The sequence below is a fragment of the Helianthus annuus genome, chromosome 17 (genome assembly GCF_002127325.2).
Source record: "Helianthus annuus cultivar XRQ/B chromosome 17, HanXRQr2.0-SUNRISE, whole genome shotgun sequence".
NCBI classification, from domain to species: Eukaryota; Viridiplantae; Streptophyta; class Magnoliopsida; order Asterales; family Asteraceae; genus Helianthus; species Helianthus annuus.
The window spans coordinates 63,468,388-63,479,755 of NC_035449.2; the positions used below are offsets into that span (position 1 = coordinate 63,468,388).

Genomic DNA, 11,368 nt, shown 5'->3' on the forward strand with positions numbered 1-11,368 from the left:
GGGGGTATTGTCTACCATGGTTATGACTTATACATGTGTAGCCATGGCCTTTTTTAAAACATGACTGGATGTGGAATAGGTAGAAATGTTTGCTGATAGATCGGATTATAGGGTTGAGTCAAACTATAAGAGCATGCAATTCTGGTTGTAAGTATCCCCTTCAACTTTTATAACTGGCTACTAAGTAGCTTTATTTGTGTACTAAACCACCTCTTTTAACAATTAGTATATCATGAACTCAAAATAATATTCAATTAAAGTTTCATTAATCTGGAACAACGATCTAACTTTACAACTACAAAAGCTTACTACTGTCTTGTTGTTTACAAAACTTTGTCAGAAAGATACCGATCTACACAAGTCAAAATGCTCCAAAACGAGAAGCGAGATCGGTGAATACGTCTTCACTACATGGTATCGTGATCCCGCCCATGGGATGGTTGTATCCAAACTCTTGCTCTGACTGATGCAGTAACTCTTGAAATCTAGGCTCGCTTAATATTGATACAGGGACTACAAACCGCTTCTTCTCTTGTTCCCCAACATAAATGGCAAAATAGCCTTTGGGGATATCCATAGATGCGGGAGTGCTGCCACCATTAGAGAGGGATCGTTTGAGAATTTGTCTTGCTTGAATGATACGAGGCATACGGATGGCCATGTTTTCAAGGAAGCTAGAGGATGTTCACTGTAAAGTGTTGTTGAAGGAAGGAAAAAAATTCAAAGAATCGCTTCTTTCTGAATGAGTATGTAGATTAATTTCTAGGAAGATGTGGTTGTATTAGGCATGTAGAAGGGTATGTATAAGAAGGCATTCCAAGGTACTTAATAGTCTGGGACATATGAACAAGAAAACAAACGCACATGGTATCATATCTTCCAGAATTGTATTATAGAAGATAAGTGGATACCAATCTTCGGGAGAAATCCAAACACGAGACATACATGAAAAGCTATAGGGCCTGATTTCATATGGCAGTAAGTTGTGAAGATTAGGACCAAGGTCACATGCTTTTGTCTTGATGATGGAGTCCACTATTAACACTTGTAGGACAACGTGTTTTCCAACCAAATTACCTATTGCGGATATGGTTTATCCAGTTTGGTACTAAAAAACCATCTCGGATTCATCCTTCTATAGCTCTAACTCATTACTGAGTAGTTTAAAAAAATATATATATAACTATTAGAAATAAGTAAACTCGATAATATATCTTAGTTTATACTTATGTTATCTAACTGTAAACTTATTATTTATGTGTGTATTATGTATATAATCGAAGAGGCATGTGTCATATGTGACAACGGTTCGAATGGCAGTTATTGGCGCCAAATCCTAACTGCCGGAAATAACCGTCTGTTGGTATCAGAATCGTCGGACACCCAGGACCATTCGGAACGGACCGGGTTGTTAGTATATTCACAATCACAATCAATCATATAACAACGATCGCAGAACTTCATTGTAACAATAATGAACGAACAGTAATACGAATGATTTGAATGGAAAACTTACTGATCGAAAAACAAACAGAAATACTTGCAGCACTCGATAATAACATAAACTGACTTCGAATACCTTCAACAAATGTCTGTTACAACGCTACGAAATAGAACAATGATGCAGGGTTCTTATAGGTGTGAAACGGTGCCTCTATACGGTCGCGTCTTTTCCTTAAACGGTGTATCCTGAATAACCGTTGCAGCAGTTACAACAAAGAGACACACCGTTTCACCTTTGGGCTTTATAGACCCTTGACCCGTATCATATTTCTATCGGACTGGACTATAAACAAACTGACACGGACATTGTTCTTTGACCCATACATAACCTGGACAAACATGGCCTACGGCCCAACCGAAATAAACTAAACATAATAATAAAGTCTGACCCATTAACTAAAATAAACATAACGTAAACGCGGCCCATCAAGAAATACGTGCTTAACTTTCGATCTTCATTCTCCCCCTTAAGCACGAATCTTCTTGACCCGCAACAATCTTCACGCATCTTCGTCATCGGTGACCACGAATGTGATCACCAAGTCCGCATCATCCTCGGTCTTGACCTCCTTGACTTGAGCATTCTTCTTTCCATCTTTCTCTTTTGCTTTTGCATTCTTATCGCCCTTTTCCTTCATATATTCGAAGTACCATTCAAACAACTCGATATAGTGAACATACGAAACCTTCATCTCGAAGCCATCAACCTTCTCGTACCCATACTCGAGTGCAACTTCAGCCCACGAATCATCTTCTAATACCTTTTTAATTCCACCCTTGAGATTCACAATACGGTACAAGAGTAGCAAATTCACATCTCTTCCGTCTAGCAATTTCGGTGGCATCTCTCTTGACTTAACAATACCAAGAAAACTTGGTAAAAACCATATCAAAACATCATCAAAGTTGGCATCATAAAACTTGTCATAACCCGCCAATTCTTCGTGCATTAAGAGCAAATCCAACGGCTCTAAACAACTATCCATAATCAAGCCGTTCTCGATCACGTCATCTTCATCTTGGGAAAGGACCACCGCCCTTTCACGTAACTCTTGCCTAGATTGAAGAGGGTTATCTTTCATCCCCTCGTAGTAGATCATAAAGCAAACTTTATGCTTTTTTGAAAACACAACTTCATCCTTTTTTGTTCCGGATGTTCCTTCGCCGTTCGCCTTCTTTCTTTCTTCACGTTCCTTCTTAAACTCTCCTTCATAGTAATCTTCTATGTACTCTTTAAGTTTCTCCTTCTCCATCCGATAACCGTTATCGACATCAAATTGATCATAAAACCGATTCAAGTAATCCTCTTCTAAATCAACATTTGATTTATCTTCATACACATCAAAGTTCTTGACTTGTGCACCGAACATTCGCTTTAACATACATTTGTCACCCGTAGTGACCGTCTCGATCCCTTGGAACAAAAGTTGTTCCAAACTAAGAACATTTTTCTCCATCTTCGGTACATAACTTATACACGAGATTGTTTTATCTCTACCATCGACCGGTATTCTCACTTCACCAATGCCATGAACAAACGAAAAATTCTTCTTTTTCTCGTTCGTGATTACCCCGAAATGCCTCTTGAACCGTTTGAACAAACTACGGTTCCCGGTCATGTGTGTCTTGAAACTTGGATCAACGACCCACATTTCGCTAAACAAACCACCGCTCGTACCATCGACTAAATAATCATCTTCTTCCGGTAACGGGCCTAAATTGATATATCTACTAGGGCAAATGGAGGCTATGTGCCCAAATTGCTTACAAATAAAACATGTCACCCCGGCCTTCCTCGGCCGTCCAACCGGTGCCTTCCCTTTCCGGTTAACTTTCTTTCCAACGCCTTTAGGAACCTTCTTCTTCGCATAATCCTTCCCGGATGACTTCACCGAACGTTTGGTTGGCTTCCCCTGCGCAACTCGTTTCCCACGGTTGCAGCCCCGGCCGCACTTTCCAACGTTCCCAACATCACTACTACTACCGATTTCTACCCCTTTTCCTTTACCGCGAAGACACGTGTTCCCATGACTACAACCCTTTCCGTGTCCGTGTGAACCTTCGGCTCTGATACCAATGACGTCAACCGCCATCTTCATGTCTGTATATATATACTTTACCGACAGTTTTGTTCGGTACCAAGATATTCATAATATCCATTTCAGTTTCGTTTCCATTCTGTCGGTGTGTGTGTGTCTGTTATCGTGCACTTGATCAAGGATAATATGGAACCCACTTCCAATCCTTGCAGATTCAATTCCGATGTTAATGATTATCAGACAAGTGATAATCCTCCGCTGCCAACAAGTGGTATCAGAGCCACACCGGATCTTACAGAAGACATGACTTATATGTCTGCATCGGTGCTTCCATGTAAGCACTGTTCCGATGAACAACATGAAAGATCAAAGGGCAAAGTGATGCAGAAACGGTGCTATTACTGTCATGAAACCGGTCACCGAATCAGTTCGTGCAAAACAAAAGAAAACAATGGAGCGACACAATTAATCCGGTATGCAATCAACACCGGAATTCAACGAACGAGGGCAGAGTATGATTTTTTCGAAGAACTGATCAATCAACACCGGAATTCAACGAACGAGGGCAGAGTATGATTTTTTCGAAGAACTGATCATCTCCGGCACAGAACATGGGTTATGGGCAGATATATGGCATTACTAAGAATAAAAGAACGGGTCTCACTAAAGAAGATGAGATAGGTGAAAGGGAAAGAAGAATAGTGATCGATGAAGGCCCTGTACATGAAGAGTATAAGGAAGATTACTTGAATACTTATTTTGAGAATCTAAGTTTATCATTAATAGAACCGAAATGGAACAGCAAGACACTATGCCCGGAAGAAGCAGAAGTGATGGAGATGTGCCGGAGAATGAAGAACAAACTATGGATGAGGCCAACAAAAGTGTTCTCAAGCACTCTCTAAAACTGAATTAAGTTTAGGGGAGTGTATTAGACTATATAAACTTAATTATATATATATATTATGTACTATTAGGATAATTAAACTTATAATTATGTGTTTATGTAAGAATATTAGCGAAGGGTTACGTCGGTTGGCTGACACCATTTAAAATGTTAAAATGACGGTTGTTCCCGCCCAAAATAACCACCGTATAACCGTTGCCTCTCATGTATATAATGAAACTTGCCAGCAACCTTTACCGGCACCAAGATATTATTCCTTTAATATCCTTATTCAATTCTCTTTATCCCGAATTCAAGTGTGTGTGATCTTCGTTGATAAACTGATTCAACATGAAATCCAATTATGCAGAGCCAAACCGGATCTTACAGAAGATGATATTCATGACAAACTTCCGCTGCCAACAAGTGGTATCAGAGCCAAATCGGATCTTACAGAAGACATGACTTATATGTCTGCATCGGTGCTTCCATGTAAGCATTGTTCCGATGAACAACGTGAAAGATCAAAGGGCAAAGTGATGCAGAAACGGTGCTATTACTTCAAAAAGAACGGACACCAAATAGCATTCTGCAAAGAAAAGGAAAGCAATGAAGCGGCGTTGTTGATCAGGCAAGTCATAGACGTCAGTACACAAATTCATGATGAAGACAACGTTAGAGACTCAGAATTCATCATCAGTGGCACAGACGGTGGTCGTTGGTGAGAAATATGGTATGTCAGTACAAAACTCAAGCGTCATTTTTCGGGAAACTTAGAGTCTTTCAAACGAATCAAAAATATATATGGTGTTGAAACAAACACCGGAGAAAATCAATTTTACTTCATACGGGGCATAGGGGTTGTGGATGTTATATCCGGAAGTGAAAAATTTCGAATTCAAAGTGTATATTATACACCAGACTTGGATAAAAATATCCTCAGCCTTGATCAACTGATTATACAAGGGATCACAGTGAAGTTTAACGATGAAAGATGTAAATTGTTTCCTATGTTTTGCACACCACTTCAGAATAAGAAAAATTATTTTACTGGAACAACAAGGGGGATGAAATGGGTGAGAAAGAAAAACTGTGCATAATAGAGAAACAATTCGAACATGAAACATTCAAATCCGATTATTTGAATGAGTATTTCCAAAAGTTAAACTTGTCTTCCAATGAACCCGATTGGAATGTAATGATCTTGCAATCCATGAAGTTCAACGAATTTCAAGATTGTAAAGCCCTGTTAGACATGTTAGATGATGGTGAATATGTAGCGAAATATAAGTATTACATAGAAGGAAAATTTGAAGATATGATTGACTGGTTTCTGCGTGTACTGTAGGTCCCTCTCGGAGGATGAGAACCTAAACCTTGTTATACAAACCCACTAGCGAGTGCGGAATCCAAGCTAGCAAGCAAACCGAGATGAAACAAGTATAAACACAAACACACAAGGTTCACCGATTAACACCACTGTATTAATACGTATGAAGGTTCCGGTTACAAGCACAATGTTTACAAATCAGTTTTGTAAACTCTCACTATGTGTGTGTGTGTTTCGGACAGAATGCTCTCAACTCTCTAACTCTCTATGTGTGCATCTGCCTTTCAACATACACTGCATGGGTATATATACCCATACACAGCAGGTCTGACCGAAGGATCCGATAGATGTCACGAAGGATCATCTATCGATGTTGAACCAGTCGAAGGATCAGGAATACTGATCGAAAGATCAGGCTTCCATCGAAGAGTTCACAGTGACCTCGAAGGACTATCTATCGAGGTCCACCCATCGAAGGTTCAACTTTCGAGCTCATCGAAGGATCTAACTATCCTTCGATGAGATATCCTTCGAACCAGACATGTTACATTCATAAACAAACTGTTTGGCCAAGTCAAACTAGGAGGATAGTTGACTTGGTCAAACTTACAAGCCTAACATAGACATCGTTTTACATCGAGACTGGATACAGACAAAGTACAGACACAAGTGCACCAACAAACTCCCCTTGGCTGTAGCTTTGTCTCGATCTTCGATGATCGTTGATCTTCATGTCTTCAAGTCTCGGATGTCCTTTCGAGTCTTCAATGTCGGAGGATCTTCAAAGTCTTCACGTCTTGAAAGCAGAGAGTGTATCAACAAACTACCCGTATCATGTAGGAAGTGTGTTGACAAACTCCCCCTTAACATAAGCTCCCCCTTGAGTTATGCTCGTGAATGACTTGATCTTTATGAAGTGAGATCCTTGTGGTGGTGATGATGGTCAGCGGCTACTCGATCATTTTCATCACTTGAGTGCCTTCACGTCGTGTCTTCATTCCGAAGCTTGTCATCGACCATGTTCTCCTAGCCTTTAGAATCTGCACATGCAAGAAATCTAAACGCGTAATGAGAACAACTGCTTGGAATAGTTAGCATAAACAAATGACACACGAATGACCATGTCGCTATCAAACACCGTCCGACAGTTTGAAAGTTTAATAAATTTCTCAATTTTAGATTTAACTTTCAAAACTTGCAAATTTCGACCGTTTATGAAGATTTAGTCAATTCGGTTTTCGTTCAGGTTTCAGGTAACGAAGACTCGAGCTCCAACATCGTACGATCGAAAATAAAGCAGAAATAAAATCTTTTTGGCTTTTATAAAGTTTATATTAAAACTCTCCTAAAATCTTTTTGGTATTTTTGAGTAAATTAAAAGACAACAATTTTAATATCCTTTGAGTGTTATCAAACGACATCACCGGTAATGTCGTACTGATATGCACCAAACGACGAAACTGTTTAAAAATAAAACAATAAAAGTTAAGCAGTAGATATATACAGACATTCTTTTTGCGAGTTTCGAGGGTAAGATAATCATATCAGTGTACACGGTCATGTCAAAACACTCTTGTTGTTCAGTTAGTTAACATTAAGATAAGCATCCTATAACAATTATCGGTATTGTTGTCCACTTAAGCTCAACTTATCAGATGTAATCATGGCGAGGGGATACGTTAAGGTATGATTTATACTTACTGACCGGTGTTCATCCACATCACCACACATTCCCGTATCAAGGTATGCACGAGAATTCATCTTACCGGTGAGTATACAGATTATCATCTGTTTGACCGTATAAAATGTGAGATACTCACTTATTTTGATTTGAAAACAAGCCCTATGTGATATAATCACTTATTTATGAGGAACTTGATTTTCAATATGCATGAGGGCACAGGAGCAAGTCCGTGAACAGGTCAGTACTTCCGTACAGCAGAGAGACGAACTTGACTCCCGGATAAATGTGATATTTTATCACTTATTTGATATGGACATGTGATTGTTTATCACTTATTGAGGTCGAATGCAGTATGTAATATGTACACGTATGTATAGTATCATGGAAGATCTAGACTTGCGTCCCCGTTATTTTTCGGTAAAAGATACAACCATGATACCCAGATGATAAGCAGCATAAGGACCGAATATCTCAGAACCTCGGCAATCTATCAAACGAAATTTCGGTACTAAGACCATATGCCAATGAATGGTTCCCACCTGGTCTTCAGTCGATTTAAGATTTATATCACCCTGCACACTTTAAAATGATTGTGAACCTACCGATACATCTTATATAGAGCTGCTTATCGTTTTTCATTTAAGGTTTAAAGAGGTTTGAATAGACCACTGATGTACTATCATTTTCTCTTTTGCTCGCCAGGAAACTCATTTTAGTTTTTCTATTGTTTTTGTGTTTTTGAGATTTTAAAATGTTTTTGGATTTTTCGATTTTGGATTTACTCCCCCTAAAATCAACAAACTAAGACAAATTTAAAACACACAGGTATTTACAAAAATGATTTTCCGATGTTGGTTTACTCTTGCTTGACCTTAATGCCGTTTACCAATAATAAGAAGTCAAATCTAGATTTGTCAAAAGCTTTGGTAAAAAGGTCGGCACGTTGGTCATCGGTGTGGACCTTAACAACATCGATTAGCCTTTTCTCAAAGCAATCACGTATGAAGTGATATTTGATTTCGATGTGTTTGGTCTTTGAGTGCTGCACAGGATTTCTAGTGATCTGTAATGCAGCAGAATTATCAACGTAAATAGGAGTAGTTAGGAATTCAAAACCGTAGTCCCGCAATTGTTGTTGGATCCAAAGAACTTGGGAGCAACAACTTGAGGCAGCAATGTATTCAGCTTCGCATGTTGATGTAGCGACGCACGTCTGCTTCTTGCACTGCCATGTGACTAGGCGATTTCCTAAAAACTGACATCCAGCCATTGTGGATTTTCCATCGATTTTGCGTCCGCCATGATCAGAATCACTGAATGCGACTAAGTCAAAGTTATTATCCCTAGGGTACCATAGACCGGTGTCAGGATAACCCTTCAAATAATGAAAAATCCTTTTTACAGCTGCAAGATGTGAGGCCTTCGGGTTAACTTGATATCTGGCAAGCAGGCACGTTGGGTACATTATGTCTGGCCTTGATGCTGTGAGGTACATAAGAGATCCGATCATTGCGCGATAGTATGAGGGGCTAACAGCTTCACCCTTCAAGTCTGGAGTAATTCCGTGATTTTGTGGCAGTGGGGTACCAATGGGCGTTGCATCGGACATCTGGAACCGGCTCAAGATGTCACCAACATATTTAGTCTGATGGATGAATATCCCAGACTCAGTTTGTTGCACTTGTAGGCCCAAGAAGAAAGTCATTTCCCCCATAGCACTCATCTCGAATTTATCCTGCATAATGCGCTCGAAATTCCTACACAAAACATCATTAGTAGAACCAAAAATAATATCATCAACATATACCTGTACCAGAAGAAGATCTCCATCTTGTTCTTTGATGAAGAGAGTACAATCGATAAGACCTCTTCGAAAACCGTTCTCCAGCAGATATGTAGATAAGGTTGCATACCAAGCTCGCGGTGCTTGATGAAGACCATAGAGAGCTTTGTTGAGCAACCAAACCCGATCGGGATGGACAGGATCTTCAAAACCTGGAGGCTGTTCGACATATACCTCTTCTTCAACCACACCATGTAAGAATGCACTTTTGACGTCCATCTGGTAAACCTTGAATCCTTTGAGTGAGGCATAAGCCAGAAAGATCCGAATAGCTTCCAGACGTGCAACAGGTGCATAGACTTCGTTGTAGTCGATTCCTTCTATCTGACGAAAACCTTGAACGACTAAACGAGCTTTGTTTCGAATAACCACTCCACAGTCGTCTTTCTTGCATTTGAAGACCCATCGAGTGCCAATTTTCTTGTAATTCTCAGGTCTTTCAACAAGCTTCCAAACACCAAGCTTTTGAAATTGCTGCAATTCTTCCTGCATGGCTTCAACCCAAGCACTGTCTTTCAACGCTTCTTTCCACGATTTTGGTTCTTCTTGTGACACGTAACACGCGAAGGACCAGTCATTTTGTTGACCAGATTCTCTTATAGCTGAATACAAACCAGCATTCCGGTTGTTTCTCAGCTGATTACGCGTCTGCACACCGCGATGGACATCTCCTATAATATTCTGCTGGGGGTGGGTATCATGAATCCTCATTTCAGGATTATCTGGCACATGTGCATTGATACCCAAATTAGTAAGATTAAGATCAACAACCAACTCCACACCAGGAATGTGGGTAGAGGTGGATGCATTCCCTTCAGCAGTGTCTACATTCTGCATATGAGGTGTATCACCAGAGGCACCTTGAACAGGAGCAGCTGGAGCCGAAGATCCTTCAGCTGCATCATGATATTCATCATCTTCAGAAGAATCATTATAATCAGCAGCATCTTCATAAACCTCATTTTGAACCATATTGTTGACCGACGAAGAAGCTTGTGGGTCAACAACAATAGGTCTAACCAAAGGCGAGACAGCAGCGTTGTCACTTTCCAATAACATCCTGGCCGCTGCTGATTCTTCGTCAAAGGTTGGCAGATTGAAGGAGTCAAATAGCCCATCATAATCGAACATCCACGGATCACCCGGAGCCCTAACAGGACTAGTGTACCTTTGAACCCTTACTTCACTCCATAGCTCAATCTTTTTGGTAGCTAGATTCCAAACATGAAAATTCGGAGTAGCATATCCAAGGAAGAAACCCTCGATAGCTCTTGCTCCAAACTTTCCATCCGGTTCAATCATAGTACATGGAGCACCAAACGGTCCTAGGTAAGAAAGATCCGGTTTCCTTTTCTGAAGTAGTTCGAAGCAAGTCTTGCCATGTCTCTTTACTGTAAGAACTCTGTTTAACGTGTAGCATGCAGCCGATACAGCCTCCCCCCAGAATTGAATAGGGAGTTCCGACTCTACTAACATTGTTCTTGCAGTTTCTATAATCGTTCGATTCTTCCTCTCCGCGACACCATTTTGTTGTGGAGTATAACGAGAACTGTACTCATGAAGAATGCCTTTAGAAGTACAAAACTCATCCATAACTTGATTCTTGAATTCGGTTCCATTGTCGCTTCGGATCCTCTTCACTTTCAACGAATAGAGATTCTCCAACATCGTAAGAAGATCCTTGAGGATGCCAGGAGTTTGACTCTTGTGTGCCATGAAGGATACCCAAGAAAATCTAGAATAATCATCAGTAACAACTAGACAATAAGCATCTCCGAATGTTGTCTTGTGCTTCATAGGTCCAAAAAGATCCATATGAAGACGTTCGAGAGGCATGCTGACAGTGTTGATTTTCTTCAGAGGGTGAGACTTCTTTGTTTGCTTCCCCTTTTGGTACGAGACACAGATATCTTGTAAGTGAAAACTTCTCACAGGCACACCATTCACAAGATTATTTTTCACCAAATGGTTCATCTTCCTCAAGTGAATGTGTCCCATTCTTCTGTGCCAAGATATAGACTCCTTTTCCGTGGCTTTCGAGACAAAGCAAGTGACTTGTGCAGATGTTGTAATCGCTTGACTC

General features: G+C 40.1%; 1 protein-coding gene across 1 annotated transcript; it reads right to left on the bottom strand.

Annotated features, from left to right (window-relative positions):
• Positions 1–239: 239 nt before the first annotated feature.
• Positions 240–803, bottom strand: LOC110921397 (auxin-responsive protein SAUR20). Its single transcript, XM_022165716.2, has one exon. It carries the CDS (start codon positions 659–661, stop codon positions 362–364), a length of 300 nt encoding a protein of 99 aa, XP_022021408.1. The 5' UTR covers positions 662–803; the 3' UTR covers positions 240–361.
• Between the last annotated feature and the right edge of the window lie 10,565 nt (positions 804–11,368).

Excerpts from the sequence above, each read along its gene's own strand:
- LOC110921397 (XM_022165716.2), bottom strand. The coding sequence starts at position 661 with ATGGCCATCCGTATGCCTCGTATCATTCAAGCAAGACAAATTCTCAAA.